Source organism: Arctopsyche grandis, chromosome 5, assembly GCF_051622035.1.
Source record: "Arctopsyche grandis isolate Sample6627 chromosome 5, ASM5162203v2, whole genome shotgun sequence".
NCBI classification, from domain to species: Eukaryota; Metazoa; Arthropoda; class Insecta; order Trichoptera; family Hydropsychidae; genus Arctopsyche; species Arctopsyche grandis.
Genome location: NC_135359.1, coordinates 24,700,375 through 24,724,244, shown reverse-complemented (window position 1 = coordinate 24,724,244; position 23,870 = coordinate 24,700,375). Strand labels below are relative to the sequence as shown.

The window sequence follows — 23,870 nt, the reverse complement described above, 5'->3', positions numbered from 1 at the left end:
GCCGCAATGGTCCAAAACTAACTATAATTAAATAAATAAATATTAATTAAAGACTGTCTAAAGTCGATGATCTAAAGCAGATTCCGTTTAGGTAATCTGTGCCATTGAGTATATACATTTAATACGATACATCAAATTTGTCTGTATGGGCATGTTTTTTCGAATATTTAATGCTTGGGTATGTAATTTATAGGATACTGTAAAATTATTGTATGGAGAAGAATACTGTAAAATTACATATTAATACTGATGGAAAATGCGATGTGTATAAATATATATAATATAATATGTAATAAGAATGTCTTGTCCGTTTTATAGATATGTAGATAGATGGATGTCTATACGTTCGGTGCTTATGGAGACTTTATAGTCTCGTTCCCAATATCTCACAATATATTTGAATGGAATGTCAATTATACCGGTACGCCTTGGTGAATGGCAACACGTCTGGAAATAATTATACCAACGTTGGGGGAATACAAGAATGTGTTTTTTAACGCCGTCTATCCCGGGGGAGACCGTTTGTCACCATATTGTTCAACCGGGAATAAGTGGCGCGAGAGAAAAACGCTTTCCCGGAACTGGGATGAGTGTGGGGGTGGGCGAATTTCTTACAGGGGAAACGAAAGGCATTTTTTCACGTGCGCGCACCCTTACACGACTTTTTTTTTTTTTGATAGAAATTGTGTTGTTTGAAACCTGTGTCAAAATTAACTAGCAAGTGAAACGAATAAAATATATTTAGCTTTTCGATTTGTTAATTTGAATTTGTACTAGTATGTACTTCAAAAGCGCATATGAAGTACGGTTGCACAAATAATTTTGGGGCTCAAATTGATCAAAAGATTTAACAATTTGTAAATATTTAAAATATTAACCGTATTAACGTACCTTGTCGTGACACATTTAGTTCAAAATGAGGATGACAAATCAAGATAACGCTCGCTAATAGTTTTTTCGATTCGATATACATATGTACGTCACGGTTAAACCCCGCCAACAAAACGTACGAACATAATAGTAACTCAACAAAAAACTTCTATATATTTGAAAATAAAGGAGGTTTGTAAAAATACGACTGCGTGAGGACCGACACATTTCTTTAAAATTGTTTTTATTTAATAACTTGATATGCCATAAACCAAGCGATGATATTCCATCGGGCACAACACTAGTAATAAAAGGTTTTACCAATAAAACTTGATTCAATTGTGTAACTTTTTTGTTTTGTTTTTTTTTTTATGATTCTGATCATTATTATAATAATTTTAATTGTATACATTTCCATTTCAATGATTTGCAGATTTATATTTTTTGCAGATTTATGTATTACATGTCCATATGTATGTACATTTAATACAGAATATTTAATACATATTGTTATTATACAAGTGTATAATAACAATATGTATTAAAATAATGAATTAAAGTGACATCTATGAATAAAAATAATTATGAATATGGAGTCACAAACTATTGGTAAGCTAATCATAAAATAAACCTTATACAAAGCAAACATTTTCAAATTTGTAATAGTATAAAAAATATATAGATGTCTCAAATTCTTCTATTCTGTACGTTACATATAATATAAATAATATATCCATATTTTCATTAAAAGTTTTAATTTAAAAACACATAAGTAATTATTTCCTTCAAATGCGAAGAATGTGATATTTATAAAAATTATTTCTTCGATTTATTGAAAAATCAAATGTGATATTTTGAATAATAAAAATATTTTTTTTATTATTGGATTTATTAGTAATAATCTAACAAGATTTTATAAGGCTACATTTAACAATTTATTCTAGTGCTAAAACTATGTACTATTGAGTTGTATATTCAGATGTAAATCATATCTGATTTATCTTGAACTTCTAGTTAAGTAATCATCGGCTACGGTTTTCCATAGTTCGCCGATTTCTTCATCAGTTTGGTTCCATATCAAAGGCAGAAGTGCCAATGCACCTTTTCTGCTTGATAACACATACGTATTACTTGAATCTTGCTGGTGAGTGTAGGCGCCCATGACAAGACTCTGGCAAAGTCTAGCAGCAATACATATCTGAGAAAAAAAAAAGATAATTTATCTCTAATGTACAGATAAAGTGAGAAAACAAGATAATGATATTTTTATTACTAACTCGGAGTAGCTTGAGTTCTTTCTCAGGTACAATTCTAACGGTAGAATAGCCAGCGAGAACAAAACCTCCCGTTTTCACATCGCCAGTCAACAGCATCATGTATGCCATAGCAATAGCAAGTTCAAACAAATAACAAGATTTATGAGAATCTCCGAAATCTAAAATTGCACTGATTCTCCAGTCATTCTCCCTAAAAATATTTAGAAATTGATTAAAATACAGCGCGAACATTTGGATATTGTATTTATATATAAAAATATCAAGTAATTACTTTGCAGGATCTTTGAGGCTCACAATTATATTGTGCTCATTGATATCACCATGAATTAAACCTTTATCTAAGGTTGGAATAACTGGCATGACTTGGTCTTGGAAAGCTTTTATAACCTGATCTAGAATCTCTAGTAGTTCCGGTTCTTTTACGGCGTCCTTAAAATCTACAACTTTCGGCACATTTTGCAGCATCCATATATGATCCAAATTCATATAACCACTGTGAGAAAATCCCTAAATACAAAATAATTGTTATTATTTATAAAGTTATAAATAAATATAGAAATTATTTTTATCTGATTTTTTTTTATATTTACTTTTAACAATCGATTCAAATTGGCAACGTATTCCCCCACTTGATAGTAAAGAAACTCTGATCTTGTCACTGTTAGAAGAGTCTCCCCTGGTTGGTATTCTAGAAGTCTAACAATGTGATGTTTTCCCGATGATAGTTTTTCCCGGGAAAAATAATGTCCGTACACATTTCGAATTGGCTTGGGACAGTTTATTTGATGACTTGCTAAAATATGTAAATGTTTTTTATCATTTAATCTATAGAAAAAAGAATATTGTACATGCATAGATAGCCATGATGTATGATAAAATCAGAAAACATTAGTGATAAACCAGTTAAATTTTGTTATGTGATTGTCAAAACATAAACAAATAAATTTTACATTCAACTTGAATTTCAGTTGAATATATTTCAAGGGTTCAATTAATTTTCATAACGTACTGTGTATTACATCATTTGGATGTGACTTTAACTGTTACATGGTCACTGAATACAATTCAGCGATACGCTAACTGCATTCCATAACGCTAATTTGAATCACAATTATAGGCAATTCAACAGTATGCATCCGTATCCAATTGGTAGAAAATACCTACTTCGGATATTTGTGTTCGAATATAATAGAATTTCATATTTAACAGTTATTACAAAACGCTCAACTTTTGAAAATATTATTCGACGAATCTGCATCCTGTTAATAGAATGAATACACATCATATTTCATATGTAGATATATTGTTATTAGCATGATTGGTTTAAGTAAATGTTGAAAGTGTTAAGGTGAAGTCGGTCAAACCATTTGTAAATAAGACTTATGAACATACATACATACAAATATGCATATGTATATTATAACATTATTTAAAAAAAAATCAGTATAGAGATCTACAATGATATGATAATACATTTAAGTTGAGTTTATGTAAATTTACAATCTCCCTTTGTCTACTTTGTTTGGTGAAATTTAAGAAATCTTTTCAAATTCACATGTTTTTTGTTGCAATGTACATATAATCAAAAGCATGTAGATGATAATTCATCTCACATCTAATGCTGGAGTTGGTTAAACAAAAGATTAATGTGTTTACTTTATAATTTCAACTTGCGGTGAATGATTTAAAGGAAAACAGTCTACTTTATAAATAGATACATACCTAAAAATAGCATTGTCTCTGTCTGAGCTTCCACCGATGACAACTTCTCCGAATCCATGGAGTTCATGATCTTCAAAACGTACCCGTGAGGCCAATGCTTGGTAATCAGAGGGTTTTTCATGTTGGTGTCTTCGGTGATTTTGTAATTTTTGTCATCATAGCCGTTCAAATGCTTCAGTTCCAAGCAAGATATTCCATAGAGTCGTTCAGCTAAGGCTTTTACGGACTCGTCATCTATTTCAGGCTTTATAACTTCGCCGGACTGAAGTATTTTTGACGAAGTTTTATCCCCATCGCTATTTGTTTTAACCATTTTTTTTGTAGTGTTATCTTATATGGTTTTTTTAATGTTTATAAATTATTTTGGACCAGCAAAACAACGTCTTCTCGTCGTAATGTCTGCGATAACACTGAATTGCTGTAGTAAGTAATGACACGATGATAATTTCCTACCATTACTGCAGGGGTCATCAACACTTTATTTTTAGAACTCAGATTAAGATAAGACAAGGTACATTTAAAATCTAGATTGATGGATAACTATGTAGTAGTTGCAAACTTATTATTCCAAAAGTTGATTTATGAACTGGAAAGTATACATTTGAAAATGTATATTTACTTTATCTATGTACATAGTAAAAATAGATGAAGTTTTGTGATCATGCGAAAATTCGAATTCGAGATTTTGACTGATTCGAACTCAGAATCGATCACTGATCACGTTTTCATGATCTAGAAAAAATGTGTGTCTGTGTATTTTGGGGATTTATTGAACACCATTAGTCCTATCAAACTGAAACTTAGTATCGGTTACTGAAATTTTTATCGACACGACGTAAATTTTTTTCAGATTTTTAAGTTGACCGGAAATGGTACCTCCACTTATAGGTGTCCTCTTTTTTTTTAAGTTTTTGAATTCAATTATCTCCCAAACCGCTAACTGAATCGGATAATTTTTTTTTTACATTTAATAGAAATAATAATCTTTATAACCTAATATTTTTTAAATATTTTTATCTGAACCGGAAGTAGTACTTTTACTCTAGAGAATCGAGATTTTTTATGTTTTTCTCTGAAACCGTTTGGTTGATTCAACTGAAATTTCATATCTAGTTTTTGATGTTTTTAAAAGTATGATATGTATTATGTATCATATTTTTGTATTTTATATTTTAAATTATTTGTTAGTTATGTAATCCCATTATGCAGAAATTTAACGTTTCATATTGAATACATGTTTTCAAAAAAATAACATTTGGAACAACTGCCCATTTATCACTAAATAAAAGCATAGCATGCTCCCATGTACTTACATACATATGTACATTTGTAGTATTGTACTCGTATCTTTGTCAATAACATGCTTCAATTGAGTATCCACATATATTCATTTACTTACATTGTGTTTTCGTACATATACATACATACATACATATTATGTATATTCATATTCTTATTTTTCAAAGTAAATACATTAGAATGAGTAAAATGTATTAGATTTCATTGAAAGTTTTAGAAAACAATAAAAAATTGAATAAAATGCAGATATCAATATGTATTTAATTTGTACATACATATGTATGTATATTATATGTTACAATGAATCTACATATATTCCTCAATAAAAGTTTTCTTAGTATGCCGAAGGAAGACATATATTATACTATGTTTCACTAGTAAAAGTATACTTTCGCTAACTCAGTCGGTGAAAGCATATCACACATAACATTAAATTGTATTATTTATTTAATTTTTTTTTGAAACAACACAATGAAGGAACATTAGAAGCAATTTTACGAAATATTCTCAAAATTGACGCCAAAAAAAATAATCCGTTTTGATGAACACTCTAAATTATAAAGATTTGATTGAAAGAATCAAGGAAGTAAGAAAAAGAGTGAATGTTTCCATTAAAAATTGGTTATTGATCGAGTTATATATGTATTAGGAGAGAAGAGCGTTTAATATTCCCGATGGCAGATTCAGCGATTCATCAAAAGTGTATGAAAATTCTCTAAAACGCCAGTGAAAGTATACTTTTACTGCTATTATGACGTCTCTGAAACATATATAATAGCTGAATTGCTCTGCGCTACACGGGTTAGTGATAGTTCGAAAAAAAAATGGAACTTTTTCAGAAAATTTTGCCTTCCATAGTCTGATATCGAACACCATGAGATAATTTCCCAAATTTGGTGGTTGTAAACATTCATCTTTTGATAATAGATTCAAATGTATATGCAAATAATTAGTTTGTTGATATAAATAAAATAATGAGAAGTCCATGTTTTCGTTTCATCATAATTGTGTTCAAGTACTGGCAGTAAATTTAGTTCCTGGTAATCATTGTATAATTTTGGTTACTGTCAATCACCTGTCCAATTTGTTACAATGAAGCTGTTGAAACATTTCAAAGCGAATTTATTTCCATACAATTATATTTGATTTAAATACACAGGATGAATCAATTTCAGAAGTAGTAGGAATAATAATGGTAAAAATACAACATGAAATATTCACTGTTTATTTGTTTTTGTAAATTTTCTAGAACCTAAATATTACTTGTAAAGAGACATGTCCTTGTCAATTTAAAAGTTTTATACTTATGAACATTGGCTTTGGAAAATATTTTCACAACAAATACCATATCTAATATGTTGGTATTTAATAACATGAAAATCATATACAAATTCAATGCAATCTCTATTACCATAATATTTTTTTAAGTATATTTATACATATATTTTATATGAATGATAATCCTTAAATAACTTACATAAAAATAACTTTACAATATATATGTATATGTTACAATAATATAACAGTAATAATTGTGCATTTAAACATGTAATTATTGCAAATACCCTTTAGAAGGACTTAATTCTTATGTGATTTAATATGAAATCACATTGGCTTGCAAATAAATATATCCATACATTCGTATTTACATTTAAATTTCAATTTGGAAGTTTTTAGGCAAAATTTAGCATTTTTTTCAATTTATAATATGCTTTTATAGTTTTAAATGAACAATAATGATCAATATTCAAGTGCATATAAATTCATTATAAACCCGATAAATGAAAGTATTATATATTTATGTTTTTATTGAAAATTAATAAAAATATAAGGGAGATGCATTTTTCAATAAAATAATATATTTATGTACAGAATGCACAAAAATGTTTATATACTTGCACGTATAATAGCATATAATATAAATTTATTTTATGAAGGAACATTGTTAGTTATAAATAAAATTAGATACGATCAGTTTGAATATGGTATGGTACCTATATAATTATATTTATACATAATTTATAATTGAACTTTCACTTTAAAATACTCAATATGAAAATCAGGCAAAAGATTTGATGATCATGTTATTACGTATTAGATTTATATATTTTCTCCTTTGAATTTAACAATAAAATTACATAGTTTGATAAACCTTATTTTGGAGGCAATGAAAGCATTTATTAAATATAGACAAAAGTAACAACAAAAAAAAGATTTTTATACAAAATTAAAATAAATTTTTTGGTGTACAAGATTAAGTAAACAAATCGCAGTATTTTTCACTTCAAAAATATATATTTTATAATTAGGAGCACCTTTTGCATTTATATTTAATATAACTTATCTAACCATTTCAGCAAATACAATAAACAATTCGGATAATTTTTTTTATTTTACTTTATGTAACATACGAATTTGTTTGAAATCTCGTTTTCACAAGAAGCGACCCTTAATAATAAAAATAAACAAAAATTGTGATAAATGCTAAATAAATACAATTTCACTGCTTTAAATAATTTTATAATATATATTTTATATTAAATCAATGAAAGCAAATTTGAATTTCAATTTATAGATTAATAAATTTGTCATAGATATGCCTTATATATGAAATTTCGGCCATAAAATTTTAACTAAATATTTACCATATCAGTAAGTGAGATCAATTTTGAAATGTCGATCATTTTATTGTTAAAAAGAAATAGGTTTTGACCTACATACATATATACATATTGAATTTTACCTTCAAAAAAGAAGTTATGTATATTATTCTTATATATTGTAATAAATTATAAAATGTATTTACTAGTAATTATAAATCTAAATCATTAAAACAATAAATGCTTTTGATATTATTATCCGGGACGGATGTTTTTTAATGTTAAACATTTAATTGAATTCTCCGAAAACTTTCTTTAAAAGTTTCTAGAAGTATTTTTGTAATTTGAAAACCTACAAGGAAAAAACCAAGATCATAAAAATGAATAGTGGAATCATTACAATCTCGTCGATTCGTAATTAATATCAATTATGTAAATTTAAATACTACATATACAGTTAAATTAAATTTGGCTAAGATCTTAAGAATATACACACATTTAAACAATTTGACACACAATTAAACAATTGTTGTAATAATAGGTGCTTTTGGAATTGTATAACGTATTTACACATTTTATAGTACAAAATCAAATAAACGTTTGATTACTAAACTTAAACGTAAAACAATTAAAATAAAAAATAAGTATATTTTGATAGTTGTATATGTATTTATATCACTCGTAAATAAATTCTTGTATAACTATATGTAATGTTAACAAAAGAGCAGCGCATTGACTTTCCCTACCGTGCATTGTGTTTAAGTATACAAGTGCAGTTTCATTATTTACAATGGTATAGTTAATTTTATATTAATTTGAGAACGATAATTTTAAAAAGACTAATGAAGAATACGTTTATTCAAGAATGCATTGTATTGGTCGTAAAGCCTTAAGTATATAGGTACCTATAACATTATTTAAGTAATGCAAAATTTCGAACGATTCAAATAAATATGTATAACAATGACATCGTATAACTCAATATAAATAAATTAAAAACCGTAAACATCAATAATACAATGATTATACCCACTCAGATAAAATATTATCACTTACAGTTTTATACTCTTTTTAATAAACACTCGCATTTTTCACTATCCATAGCTTCCATTAACGATGGATGTGGAAATATTATAAATTCGTTAATATAAAATCTATTATATTTTATAACGTTCGTTATTGAAACATTTTCAATATCAAAACTTCAACCGGTGTTTCATTATTTTATTGTTTTCACAGTAGACATATTAATTTTGTTAAATTTAGACAAAAATTAATGTTTTCTGCAAGATTGACAGCATTGCGATTGATATCTTTGTACCCTGCATAAGTTCATTGCTCGCACATTTTGACAAAACTTTGAGGAATCCTTGCAGTCAATTTCTGGAAATAAAATTTCTATGAAAACACAGTGAAAACTCACTACCAAAATTCATATAATGCGTACTTCGAGCGAAAAGGAACTCGAAAAAACGTACGTTCGTGTTGACACGGTGGAGAAATACAAGGTTTTACAACGGCAGGTCTTGGTCTGTGCCGACATGCACTACCGGCTGGTCTTTTTGTACCAAACCACACACAACGAAGTATTCTGTAGCGTGAGCCTTGCTCTCCACAAGGACCTCCACACTGTAAGCAAATGAAACATTGAATATAAAATACAAATACATAATAGTATTTTTATGATTATGAGTTTGTATAGAATTGAGCGGAAACAATTAGACTGTAATTTTGATCATGCTTTTAAGTAAAGCATTATACATTGTTCATAATATAGCATTATGAAATACTATTGAGTAATTATTTATATTTATTTTATTTTATTTTTATCTTTAATTTATACATACAAGGAATGCCTAACAGGTAACCCCAATGCGCCTTCCTGGCCAGAAACATTGTACATTTGATACAAATATTATTAGTATTATACAAAGTACATAATTACATATCAATTAATATCCACAGAGACATCTATGGTCAAATTTGTAAATTTGGAGCATTTTATACAATTCATCGAAATTCGAGATTGCTGAAAACTCGAGATTTTGCGAGAAAATGGGTAAGGTTGCCAATTTGTTGGAACCGATTTAATAAAAATCAAATAAATTGGGAAACTCTAATAGGAAACGATCGACCTGGAGTCACAAATCCAAGGTCTGGCCAGTAGAAACCAGTGGGATTTGAACTCGTGACCACTCTGTTCAAAGCATTACATGCTAACCACTAGTCTATTCTGCTGGTTTTAAAGATAATATCATTGAAACGAGCTCCACATGTTGTCGAACATTGTTCAACACTTTCCTTATTATATTTTTTGAAAATTGTTGAATTTCCTCTCTGATGTTATCCGTCAACTCATAGATAGTTTGAGATAAATGAATATATACTTCTCCCAACTTATAGCCCACAAGAAAAAATCACATAATAATAAATCAGGCAAGCTTATTGGTCTCCAAAACGAGACATGGCATGCTACAGGAGCATTTAGCAGATGACTTGCATGGAATTTTGTGCAGTGTGTATCTATCCAGTTGTGCACATCATGTTAGGACCAAGCCAAATTCAAAAGTTCCAAAAAATGTGACTTTGGCTTGTGAGGGCTCTATGACATGGTGTATTTTACGTCGATATCTTGCAAGTTGGGACTGATTCGACCATGTTGGTGCATCCACTTTACTTCTTTCCTGGCCGTCATATTAAACAGCATGCGTTATACCACACCATCATTTCATTCCTGTCGCCTTCTACGCAGCCTGCTTTTATTTGCAATCAATTAAAATGTTCATTTTGAAGTTTGTATTCGTCTAATTGTTTCCACCCTACCATATATGATAAAATCATATAAGGTATTTGGTCACCTTATTGATCAAATCATCACTAGTAAATTGATAACAACGATGACTTACTTCTGACCAAGGATCTGTCCTCCACACTCCCTTACATTTGTCATTATAGCACTCTTGTCTATGCGGTGGTCTCTCATGTGTATTACAAAAAGTGGGTGATACAACCACATCTCCTCCAACGCACTGTACTAATCTTCTTTGCATAGCTAAAATATTTCCAATAAGTAAAATATTACAACACTTTTCTTATACAAATACATTGAATACTCAATGGGAAACTATACCCGTGTTCCAATCAAAACATCTAGCTCTACTACAGAGTGACCATTCTTTTGCTTGCCACCTGGGACAATCATCTTGGCCACATTTTTGAATTGTCGTAGGTGTTCCTAATTCCGCATCTTCACATAGTGATGCTTCTACATTTTGGGTTGTATTTTCAAGCTCAACCTATGTACATTTGAATTCAATCATTAAATCATTTCTGTACTTAATAAATAAAGATCAATTTAATTTTTAAACTTTTAATGTGTACCATGCATTGTGCAGCTCGCATTTGAAATCCACCTCCTCCACAAGATTGAGAACATGCAGACCAATCTGTGACGATCCATTTAAATTTGAGATCATCTGCACTACCCTTCCCTAATATAGATATTGATCCAGTGGTATCCTCATCGTTATTGATAGTAGAAAAACTACAAACAATTCCGTTTATTAAATGTCTATATAAAATGCCTTCCAAACAACTACTTGGTGAATATATTTTAATAACAGTATTACCTGAAACTTTTTGTCATCTCGCTAACGGTAGAATAATTATCTTGGTCGGTGAATAATGAATTATTTTCTAGAGAAGATCCGAAATGGTTACTATCGCTAATATTATCATCGAAAAACGAGTAAGATTGGAAGCTTGAAGATAATGGCTGAAGATCCACATTAGACATCATGATATTGTCTGATTTGTTTTCAAGTAACGGCTCATATTCAAGTTCGTTTATCATGCGTTGTCCTCTAGAATTGCTGAACGCCTGGAAAGGCCAAAACATCTACACATATCATTATAAATGGTCTTCAATTTGGTGCTTACAAAAATTTGCAAATAAGAAAAGTGTATTTTGCAGGTGAATACAAATCTAACCGGCAATTATGTATATTTTGAATAACAAAATAAATTTTGGCAGATATATTGATATTATTCTTTGTCTTGATTTAGTAAAATAAAACTTGAATACTGTTATATTCAAAATATACATAATGTTTGTAAAAAAATAAATGCTATTTAAACGTGTATTGAATAAATAACATACATACTTTAAAAACATATTGCAAATATTCATATCAAGCTCTTGCTATATATGTAAATCAAAATTTATTTATTGTACATACATACATATATTATTCACATAAAAAATCTCACTTGGAGAATGCATTCAGAAAAATATTTAAATTAAATAATTTTTTTTCAAAATTAACACTAATTTTAAGCAAAAATCAATAAGAAATTTATTTATTTAAATAATATAAAATTAAATTAAAAAAAAAAAATTACAACTACATAACATATGAGTAAATGAATTTTAATGTGTTTGTATGTATTTAAAAAAATGTACACAGTTTTCATGAAACTAAAGCATGCAGAATAATTGGAAATTTTAAAATGAGTTTTATTTTTCATTGCAATGAATTTAATCTGTCACGAAAAAAAATAATGAAACGTTTTTATTCAAGAATTTAAGAACTATAAAATATGAAAATAAAAATATAATATAATAAACAGGTATAGGTACTACATACATTTTGAATAAACATTTATTAGTAAATAAATAATTTCACTATTAAACCTTAAAATAAGTCTAAAACAAAAAGAATTATAAACAAGTTTGTCATGCTTTAAATAGTGAGTGTATACTAATTACCTATGGTAGTAATAGGTGCATAAATTAGATCAATCCAGACATTTTCAGGAAACACATAAAACAGAAATAATTAGTGGAAAAAAAGAAAAATCTAAATCATATCAATCCCACAACATTTATTTCATAATCATTATTTTTGTCTATGCATGCAAAATAAATTTAAAGTCAAAAACATTATTTCCGAAGAAAATTATTCATAACCTTATATCAATTTCAACCAAAGTGAATACAAAAGTGTCTCAAGGAAATATCTTAATTACCACTATAACCTTAATTACCACTAGACATCTCAAACAAAATCGATTTTTCCCTTATTGAGACAGATGTATAGACACATGCAAAGATTGTGCAAATATCCATGCACACATGTTTACACCCAATTAATTAATTATAAGGATGAATGCAATGTTTATTGAAATACGAGGGCTCTAAATCAGGTGCTCCTCACCTGAAGATTTGATAAGAGCCTCAGAAAATGTGGCATTGGCCTGGAAGCTGAACTGGACTGATGTGTATCAATTACATCACCTGCAATCGACATTTGCGTTGGAACGGCGTCTTCCTATTTTGTGTATTTTTTCCATTTGTGCAGCATGAACATAAATTATTTTATGATGACTTCAAAGGATGCTTTTAGTAAGATTACATTTTTTTTTTCATATTCACAAACACTATACATATTTAATTCAGATATTCTCATGTAAACACATACATACTCCTTATGTATCTTATAACTATTACTTACTCAATTTAATACATAATAATAAACATTGAGATCATATCTGAGTTAAACTAACAATTGGTTTTAGAAAATTAATATAACAAAAAGGTTGTGCGATTCTAACTAAATTGTTAATTTTATAAATTCAAAAAATTTTAAGTTACTGAATGCACAAGAAAATACATTTAAAATCAGATAATGTTTTGCATGCATAGTTAATAAAAAAGTGTCACAAATATTATGTTATAAATATACATACATTCATATTAATGGTGTTTTTGGCATAAATTGAGCAAATATAAAGACAATATAAATATATACCTATACACATTTTACTATTTAAATATATCCAAAATTTGACTAAAATCGTTAGTTGTTTTTTTAAACGCTGTTTATTTATTTATTATATTAATTATAGTCCATGGTTTTACTTACGGGATGAGCTCCTGATCCACTGTCCTTGTCGCTGTAATCATCATCAGGTTGAGGATAAAAGCGAACAGGCATTGGAGTTGTAGTTGACATCTATTATATACAAATTGATTTTGTTATAGTATTATAAATTGATACAATGCAATTATTATCAATTGTAGAAATATCATTTTATAAGCAATCAATGTTATTGAACCTGTCTTTCTCTTTCTCTTTCGCGTTCCTTTTCCAATTCCAATTTTCTTTGTTTTTCTTTCATTTTTTCTCTTTGCTTGGAGAGCAGCGTTTGATCTGCTCCTGGTCTTTGCTCATGCGAATGATCTTCAGCACCCCCTATAAATGGTCTGTACCGTCCATCATTTCTGAAATAGGCATTTTCATCTTCAATGTGCTCTGATGTTGGACACTAAATGGAGTTAAAATCACTCCCCTACTCTTGCATACACAAATACACACGAAACTACAAACAACTAGGATCAAGAGATATAAAGAAAAACATTTTTTCAACGATTTACGATTCTGACATCAATAAGCAAAACATGTTTTTACAGCTCTTAAATTTAACTATGGGAATAAGAGAAATTTTTTCTTTTTTTTTATTGTTCAAAAATTTAAGACTACACTAAATTTTTAATACAGCTCTCCATGTGTTTTACACTTGACAGACCTGGAGTACAAAATAAGAAAAAATATACTCTTGTTATATATTTTTTGAATCTATAGCCGATTAATAAAACATTCTCATTCTTCAAGTGCAAAATCATGTGATATTTCTATAGGTCTTTAAGATTTATTTATACTTTCTACATTTTTGTAGAACGTACGTATGTACATACATGCTCTTTTTAATTTATTATATTTTAAATATGATAAATATTTAATAATTACCGGTCAACCGAATCGTTTGGGTCATCTAATGGATTCGATTTTTGTCTTTCAATTTCTTCAGAGCTTGGAAATTCACCGGGTCGTTGTTTGACAATAAGATTTAAATCAGCACTTGACTTTCCGGCAATGCATGTATACACTCCCGAATCTCTGGTAGTCAAATCTTGAATTCTGAGTGCTCCCTAGAAACGAAATCAACATTAAAATCTCGTTCAATGTTATTGTTATATTTGTAATAATCAAAACGTCTACTTTTTTGGAAATCTTGAACTTCTTTGTTTTGTAAATGTAATTATGATCCTTTTCCCAAACAATTTTCGTTCGATTGTATCGTTTCACAGGACATTTAATCTTCACTTGTGTACCCGAGAAAACAGTTGCAGAGCCTCCGATCTTTAAGTTAATCTTAAACGTACAAAAGAAAAGGTTAAAAATTGTATAATATTGATTTCAATAGCACAAATAATAACGTATGTACCACATTATTACTGACTTTTTTCTTCTTGGAGTTGTGTTGAATGAAGGATGTATTGGATGTGGTAATATTTGGCGTCGAATTATCGGTAGGACAAACTTTTGAATTGCAAGGTTTACTACTAGGAGGTTTGGCCATAGGACATAAAGTATCTTGTCGTTGAATCACATGCGATTGCGCCATAATTTGCTTACATTCCACCTGTATATTTAGTGTGATTTAGTATAAATTTCACTTATTCAAACGCTACATTCAATTGAATCCATTTAAACACATACCTTTCTAGTTTTAAAGCCTCCTCCACATGGTTTTGAGCATTTGCTCCAGTCGGTACTATGCCAACGTACCGGACAATCGAGAACATTGCAGTATTGTCTATCTGGTGGCGGAGGTTGAGGACACATATTGTTAGGCACTATAACTGTATTTCCACCACCTCTAGTCACCTATTATTTCGTGATAATTGTATTATGTATGCATGTCATTAAAATAAATAGAATTTGTTTATTTTAGCTCTTTGGTTTTGTCTGTTAAGTAACTATATTTCAATGTGAATTTCAAATTTAAGCTCTTACATTAATGAGTCAATGTACATACATATAATTAGTTGGGTTTCAATGAATATGAAGTTACCAGTAGCATTTGACTTATTATTTCATATTCGTATAAGAAAATAAACATTCAATAAATATTTTCGATCTCCAAACATATGATTCGTATCCAGATATTAAAAAATCATCTTATCTTTTTCGTACTTGTGTAAACAGTTTGACACCCAAAGAGATAAAATTTGCAAAATATATATGCTATATACCTCGTGGATGCAACTAACTTCTCTCGTTTGTATACCAATACCACACGAGGCTGTACAAGAAGAAAAATCTGAATAATTCCACCTAAAACAGATTTATATTAAATAAGATTAGTATTTAAAAAAAAAATTACAAATCCAATCAATATATTGGTATCAAACATTCATTACCTAGGAGGACAAGGATGATCATTACAAGTCTTAATCCTGCTTTCAGGCTTCGTTTCAGGTGCACACATATAAGGCGTAGCAATCTTTTCTGTATCGTCTCGTACGCAGTTGATTATGAGTTCCTATTATTAAATAAAAATATAACGGTTTGATTTAATCGTGCATTTAAAAAAAAATGCTTTGCTCATTAGGACGAATCATTTGCGCATTAGAATGAAAGAAATAACTCATTAAATAAATATATTTCTGTTAAATAAAAAATGTAACATCGAGCAATATTTTATTTGTAGTATGAAATAAAAAAAATGTTTTGAATATTTAACAATTAAAAAGTGCGCAGTAGAAAAACACAAAATGATAAATGAAAAATATTGTGCTTGGTCATTTGTAACGCTCGAGAGACGTGATAGTATCGCGGAAGTGAATACCTACATATATGCGCATATAGGATGCGCTAATGCACATTTCATTCATTTTAAGTTGCTTTGTATTTTTCTGCTGTTCAAGTGACTTATCAAACGCCAGCATTTGATATTAAAATGCTGACCTAATTACAACAATGGATTCGTAGTTTTTCAAATGATCAAGTCTTTTTTATTTATTTGTTAAAGTCTTATGTCTGATTTTATTTCTTTAAGTGTACACATTTTATATTAAAGAAACAATTTTTTTTGTATTCTTTTGTTTTATAATCTAATTATATTTTTTTCTATTGCTTATTTATTAGAGAATATTTTTTTAGTTCACACAAATTTTATGAAATATGCGCATATACTCGTATATAGGAGGCGTTAATGCACATTTCATTCATTTTAAGTTGCTTTATATTTTCCTGTTGAAAAAGTAACTTATCAAACGCCAGCATTTGATATTAAAATGCTGACCTAATTACAACGATGGATTCGTAGTTTTTCAAATGATCAAGTCTTTTTTATTTATTTATTAAAATCTAATTTTTGATTTTATTTCTTTAAGTGTACAAATGTTATACTAAAGAAACATTTTTTTTGTATTCTTTTGTTTTATAATCTAATTATATTTTTTTCTATTGCTTATTTATTAGAGAATATTTTTAAATTTATATTTTTTAAATTACACAAATTTTATGAAATGCTTACGATAAATGCGCATTAAAATTTTCCCCAAAATATAATATAATATAAATTTAACAACATCGAATAGATACAAAACACAATTTACCTGAACTCCACCCAAACAAGATGCACTACAATGAGTATATCCCTGTTCTCTCCAAGAGTACGATTTTCCAGGTGTGCCCGGAGCAACTCTAATATTAGCATCGCCATAATTTGAAGCTCTATTGGATAAGTTTGTATTAAATATATGTGTGTATTAAACATATTATACTTTCGCAAATACATATGTATGTATGTATATAATACATACCTGTAGGTATCGCGCGGGTATAAAGTGGGGGCATTCGAATCACCATAGGACGTCCCATAAGCCATCGAGCATGGTTCCATGACGCATCTCTCGGTTTCTTCCGAAGGTTTCGGCCCGGTGCATTTATAATCTGGCAATTTGGCAATCGTTCTGCTGAATTCCAAGAAAATCTTGCAATGCACTTCCCGCTTACGTACGCCCTCGCCACATGTCACACTACACGGTCCCCATTCGGCGTCTTTTATGAAACTGCCAAATTATACCGAAACGTTAATACAGATTTTGTCTTGTTGTTATCAAAGCTTTCATATTATTGAATTATAAAACTGTATAATTTATACCTAAATCGTATTTTTTTTTTATGTTGTAATTCATAAGACGTTTAAGTGTAATAATGTATTGTAGAAAAGGAATATAACAAAAATTAGTGGCTGTGTTTCAAAAATGCTTTGTTTTATCGTTTTATTATATAAAATTTTGGTTTGCGTAGTTTAAATATTATATATATATATATATATATATATATATATATATATATATATATATATATATATATATATATATATATATTTCTATGTTGATATTCGACACACAATTCAAATTTTTAATCTTTAATATAATATAAAAATTATATCGAAAATTTTGTTACTTTAGTATAATATATTTTTATATTGATCGATTTTACAAAATCTTTTTCTATTATTATTATTTTCATTTTATCACCAGAACGTAATTGGAACAAAACCATGCAGTTTCAACAAAAAAATTTAAATATTTTTAAATCATTACCAGTAATATAATAAAAAATAAAACGTAAAAACACGCAATTTCACGTAAGTTTCACATCATGCAAGCGATGACTTTCATTTGCATTCTTTGGATAAAAGCTTCATATGCGAAAAACCATCAAATTGCAATTTATTTTTGATTTTACATATTAAGACCGATTGCAATATAAATAAAGTGGGCTTTAATGGATTTTACATTTGTATATATATATATTTTTTTTTTAATAAAAAACAATGTCATTACACGTTTGAAACCATTTTTTATATATTTTATTCCAAAATAATACGTATAATGTGTATAAATAAATAAAATTGATATGTGCCAACTAATCGAAAGAAATTTTACATCAGTGAAGGTAATTGAATAATAAATTATTCAGCATCAAGGATCTAGGATATTGCCAACTTTTAAATCAAAAATGAGGGTTAAATATTGTTGAATTACGAAACCATCAATAATTCACTGACACGCGGCATTGCCATTAACTGTGGACTTTGAAATAGAGAAAATGGCGAGAAAATAAGTATCGATCTCAATTTCGGAATTTGTTGAACCCAAACTAATACATTATGAATAAGAAGAGATCGAGTTTTGATCATAAGGTTGAAATTGCATTATTGATTATAGTTAAATATAACTAACCAAAGTTTCGCTGACTGCTTTTTAATACACAATACATATATGGGAAAATGTACGTATGTATTTATTTTTTTGCCAAGGTGTTTAAAAAGTCAATAGTAGGAGAATACTTTAAGTAGAGGGGAGAACGTGTTGAAATAAAACGATAAGTCAAAACATAATCAAACTACCACAAGCCAAATATAATATATAATAGATATAAAGTAGGATATGCAGATTTTGTGCTGTAATATTTTATAGGTAAATGTGCGTAGATTTGTGCTTTATTAGAATATAATCATTGGTGCACGAATAGAAAGCAAGTGCTCTTGTATTTAAAACATTGTGATAGATTGAACATAGTGTAAGGAAAAATATCGAATATTAAAATAAATCAAACGATAGATGACATCTGGACTAAATGATATACATATATAAATAGTTAGTGAGTGTTGATTTTATAATAATATATAGGTATAAAATGTGTCAATGGTTTGAAAGGTGTGAGTAGTGAAAATATATATGAGAAGTATTGTTGTTAGTACATATTATTACTATTTCAGCAATGAAATTTGTAATATATTGTGTTCAAAATTAGCACATACGTATAATATATATAATGTGTATATATTTTTCCAAACATTTTATTTTATATTTATTTCGACGTCCTTTTATATATTTATTTTAGAAAGAAATCCTATTTTTCTAAATATTCTAGACTAAAATTTATTTAAAAGTATGTAATATACATAAAAAAGTTTTAAATCTACTTGTTAAAACACAATATAATATTGTTATATGATTCAAACCTATTATTTTCACACTTAAGTCATTAAATATTTGATTAATTCAATAAGCTCAAAACGATCTATTTTTCTATCAGTACAAAACTAATATATATGTAGGTTTAATTAATTTAGCTCTAAATATAATCAAACGAAAAAGCACACAGTTAACAGATTACAAATTTACAGATTAAGTTTAAAAAATCTTTACGTTTGTAATAAGCGATATTTTTAATAAATGTTTGTTACACTTGAATGAGGTGGGCTTAAATTTAATTATAGTTGAAACTTAGGAATAAGAAAACCATGTAAATCTAGAGCATACATATAACAAACATTTATAGTTGAAATCGGGTTATTCTGGAACATTACTGGTAAGGCACAGCATTAGGATTAGATATTTTTAACGCAATATGGCTTAATGCACAAAAACAACCATACGAGAAATAACACAAAAAACACATAGGTATATACATATATATCCTTTCGGCAAAATTACTTTCAAATGGGATACAAAAAAGTCAACGCATGATACAAAAACATTTGTGTGGGAATTGATGAATGGTAACACTAAATTAAAACAAAGTGCATCACACGATAGCTAGCAGGCCATTCCTTGTCTCAAACTCAAATATATTTTTATTGTCAAAAAACCAAAAAAAAAAAAACACCTACATATTTAAATTGGTCTGCAAATTCATTAATGGGGCATTTCATCAAAAATAAACTCATAATAAATGTGGTGTGAGAATAAGGAAATATTATATAGGTTGACTTGTAAGATGCAATGTAATTATTTGTTGGATTTGATACCTTACGTACAACCAGCCACAAGCAAAGAATATTTTGTAATTGCTGAAAAGGACAAAATATTCAATTTTTTTAAAATGTTGTATTGTAAATGAACACAGAGAGAATTGGACGCGATTTTACCCGAGTAAAAAAAAGCGTCACAGATGATTCTTAGGTAAAAAAATCTTATATAATATGGATATAGTATTTATGAGTAGAATGCACGTTCGAATTATACTTATCTATACATATAATATATTATTATATAATACGGCTTTCACTGTGAAATTAGCGTGAAATTGCATTTTTTAAAATTAAATATAAAATAAACAAAAATAATAATAATACAAAAAAAAAAAATGAAATAATTTACAATAGTCGTTTTTTTGAATGCATATTTACGAACTTTGATTCGTTCAAACCGGTGGCAAAACGAACATTGATTTAAATTCAGTTCATTGAATTGAAAATACGTTCACAATTGAAAACTATCGACGCGAAAAGTCCATTTTTTTATTACTTTATATGAATATTTAATAAAGAATGGCTTTCGAACGCTGCAGAATGCTTATTAGTCACCAAACTAAAAATAAAACCATTTGATTTCGAGTACCTACCTATTGAATACGAAGAAAATATATCATTAAACAAATGAACATTTATGTATATTAATTCATATAATAAATATGTATTAAATGCAATTTAAAAATAACACTCTGAAAATCAACTAAATATAAGTATATAGTAGTATTGTAATAAAAAGCGTAAGAACATGGATTTGTGATTTGTGCTCAGGTTTATATATAATAGAATGTGATTCGGAATGTTTCATTTTGAGAACTTCGACAGTTTGCGACGATTTCATATTATATATAGTGCTGGGAAAATATAATATAATATAATGGTTCTGTAGAATTCGTCAAGTTGAGAGTGGTTTGACTCGCATGCGTGTTGATCTACAGAAGGATTCGCATTGATGATTTTCATAAAAATGACACATCGGGAAAATGGCATGTGGCGATTTGTTAAGTTAGTGTATGTGCTAATGTGAACAATAATAACCCACGGTCGACTCCACATTCGTCCAACACTCAGTTTTTCTTTTTTTTTTTAATGATGAGATACATTTTCACGGTGAATGAAGATGCTGCGATATTTTGTTGGTGTTTTTGTGATATTACTTACGTCGCTTCCGATGGCACGATTTGGTCTCCGATCAATTTTTCCGCCTTAGCCTGCGGGGGAGGATACGGCTGGATTAGCGGTTGAGTGTGGTAAACCACTCCAGGTATCAAATCCTCTATATCGTCCTGGAAATTCGATTTTAAATTTTCAATATAGAACAAGATGAGTGTGTGAGTGTGTGTGTGTGTGTGGAAAAATTACTAACTTCACTTCCGCTGTCGTGGAAAATGGGGCAGACGATACCGGTAGAGCAGGGACGGGAAGTTACTGGTCTGTTCGCCAAAGAGCAAGGAATGCTAGGCATTTCCGGACTAGAATCTGCTGATGGACCTTCCGAGCACTGGACATTCCTCACTTGAACGCCGCTGCCGCAAGATACTGAGCACTTTAACAATAATGGAAAATTTCACAACGCTGAACGGAATGAAACGGTGAAAATTTTCAACGTGATGTATTGATTCGATACATATATACATATGTACATATATATGTATATTGTGGATTTTAAGCCAACGTCGTAGTCGTGTAAAATTGGCTAACCGAGTTGTTCGGCAGTCATCCGCGTGGTAGGAATCAATCTCAATTTGCGTGACGTAAGGGAAGGTAGGAAATCACAGCCGCCATATTGTTATAGTCTATCCGGTTCACCCTCTCACCCGTCACTTTGCAGCCACCCAAAAGCCCCCAAAAATCCACCCCGTCACACCGATAAACCTCAAATCATGTCTGATGGTGAAGGCAGAACGCAAAATTGGCTTGCGAGCCGATTAACCCAATAATAATGTCTTACGATGAAATGGAATAGAGAATATATTTTCTAAGAAATCAAATATGTACAGTCTGTGTTTCGATAGCAAATATAATACATAAATACATTGATATGTCTGTTTTATATTATTATTATTATTTTACATACATATATATATATATATATATATATATATATATATATATGTTACAACAGGGTCTACGTGACGAGACAGAATGTTAAATTACAGAAAACACAAATATCGAAAATCAAAAGATCTTAAGTCGAAAGATCAAAAAAATGGTGCATGGTAAACGGTACATACTCACGTACATACTCACTTAATTTGCGCGAGCAGGATACAACAGGAACAAGAGGAACATGATTTTCCTCCCGTATTCTGCGCGCGCACATTAATACGGGAGGAAAAGCCTATTCCTCTTGTTCCTGTTGTATCCTGCTCGCGCAAATTAAGTGAGTATGTACCGTTTACCATGCACCATTTTTTTTGATCTTTCGACTTAAGATCTTTCGATTTTCGATCTTTGCCTTCCGATATTTGCGTTTTCTGTAATTTAACATTCTGTCTCGTCACGGAGACCGGATACAACAATATATCACATTTCAAGTGAAAATATTTAAATATATTTTCGCCAATTCAAGCAGTGAAAATATATCAAAAAATGAATTTAAAACGTACTACCAACCCCAACAACCTAATCTTAAATGAATAAAACCAACTCTAGCTTAACCTAACCTAACCTTTTAATAATACAAACAACCAAATCGTAAATTAATAAAACGAATCCTAGCATAACCTAACCTAACCTAATCTTAAATAAATAAGTGTTGGCTGCTAAGATATTACGATGTGTTTGCTTCCATATTATGATGTGTTCGACCATGTGGAGAGGGGGAATGGACAGGAGCGGGGCGACGCGCTATCATCCAAATGTCAAAAATTATAATTTCACTGATTTCACTGAGATATACCCAGTGAAAATGTAACTGGTTTCACTGAAACGCCAGTGAAAATATATTTTCACTGTGACATACATATATACCAGGAAAGCCTAACAGGTAAACCCCAATGCGCCTTCCTGGCCAATTACATACATCGATAAACAATATTTAGAATAATTGTAACAAAGCATCTTAGAGACATCTATGGATGATTTTTTTTTATATTATATAAATTGTCAAATTTCGAGATTCTTAGAAACTCCGAATTTGAGAGACAAATATGGACAAATTTGCAGCATTTTTATACGAATCAGCGAAATTCGATATGATGAAAACTCGAAAATTGTGAGAAACGGGTAAAGGTCGCCAATTTGTTGGAACCGTTTCAATGAAAATCAGATAAATTGGCAAACTCTGATAGGAAACGATCGATCCAGAGTCACAAATCAAGGTCTTTCCAGCAGCAATTAGTGGGTCTCAAACCCGTGACCACTGTATTCGAAAGCATATATGCTAACCACTACTCCACGATTACTGCTGCTTACACAT

General features: G+C 29.3%; 2 protein-coding genes across 2 annotated transcripts in view; both read right to left on the bottom strand.

The window, feature by feature from the left end:
- Window positions 1-1,249: 1,249 nt before the first annotated feature.
- LOC143911512 (hydroxylysine kinase) lies at window positions 1,250-4,298 on the bottom strand. The gene is made up of 5 exons (XM_077430405.1): window positions 3,870-4,298; window positions 2,738-2,940; window positions 2,419-2,654; window positions 2,148-2,337; window positions 1,250-2,068 (listed from the first exon to the last, which is right to left on the bottom strand). Exons 1-5 carry the CDS (start codon window positions 4,180-4,182, stop codon window positions 1,868-1,870), a joined length of 1,143 nt encoding a protein of 380 aa, XP_077286531.1. The 5' UTR covers window positions 4,183-4,298; the 3' UTR covers window positions 1,250-1,867.
- Window positions 4,299-9,041: 4,743 nt separating this feature from the next.
- nolo (ADAMTS-like no long nerve cord) overlaps window positions 9,042-23,870 on the bottom strand; it is a 307,268-nt gene continuing 292,439 nt past the window's right edge. Inside the window, exons 12-29 of the mRNA XM_077431662.1 lie at window positions 21,816-21,995; window positions 21,611-21,735; window positions 17,463-17,690; window positions 17,235-17,367; window positions 16,035-16,156; window positions 15,867-15,948; window positions 15,331-15,498; window positions 15,071-15,253; window positions 14,830-14,982; window positions 14,578-14,759; window positions 13,886-14,051; window positions 13,693-13,782; window positions 11,398-11,648; window positions 11,150-11,312; window positions 10,899-11,064; window positions 10,675-10,820; window positions 9,247-9,397; window positions 9,042-9,151 (exon numbers count right to left, since the gene is read on the bottom strand). Coding sequence (XP_077287788.1) covers window positions 9,042-9,151; window positions 9,247-9,397; window positions 10,675-10,820; window positions 10,899-11,064; window positions 11,150-11,312; window positions 11,398-11,648; window positions 13,693-13,782; window positions 13,886-14,051; window positions 14,578-14,759; window positions 14,830-14,982; window positions 15,071-15,253; window positions 15,331-15,498; window positions 15,867-15,948; window positions 16,035-16,156; window positions 17,235-17,367; window positions 17,463-17,690; window positions 21,611-21,735; window positions 21,816-21,995 — 2,799 coding nt within the window. The remainder of the gene's footprint in view (window positions 9,152-9,246; window positions 9,398-10,674; window positions 10,821-10,898; window positions 11,065-11,149; window positions 11,313-11,397; window positions 11,649-13,692; window positions 13,783-13,885; window positions 14,052-14,577; window positions 14,760-14,829; window positions 14,983-15,070; window positions 15,254-15,330; window positions 15,499-15,866; window positions 15,949-16,034; window positions 16,157-17,234; window positions 17,368-17,462; window positions 17,691-21,610; window positions 21,736-21,815; window positions 21,996-23,870) is intronic.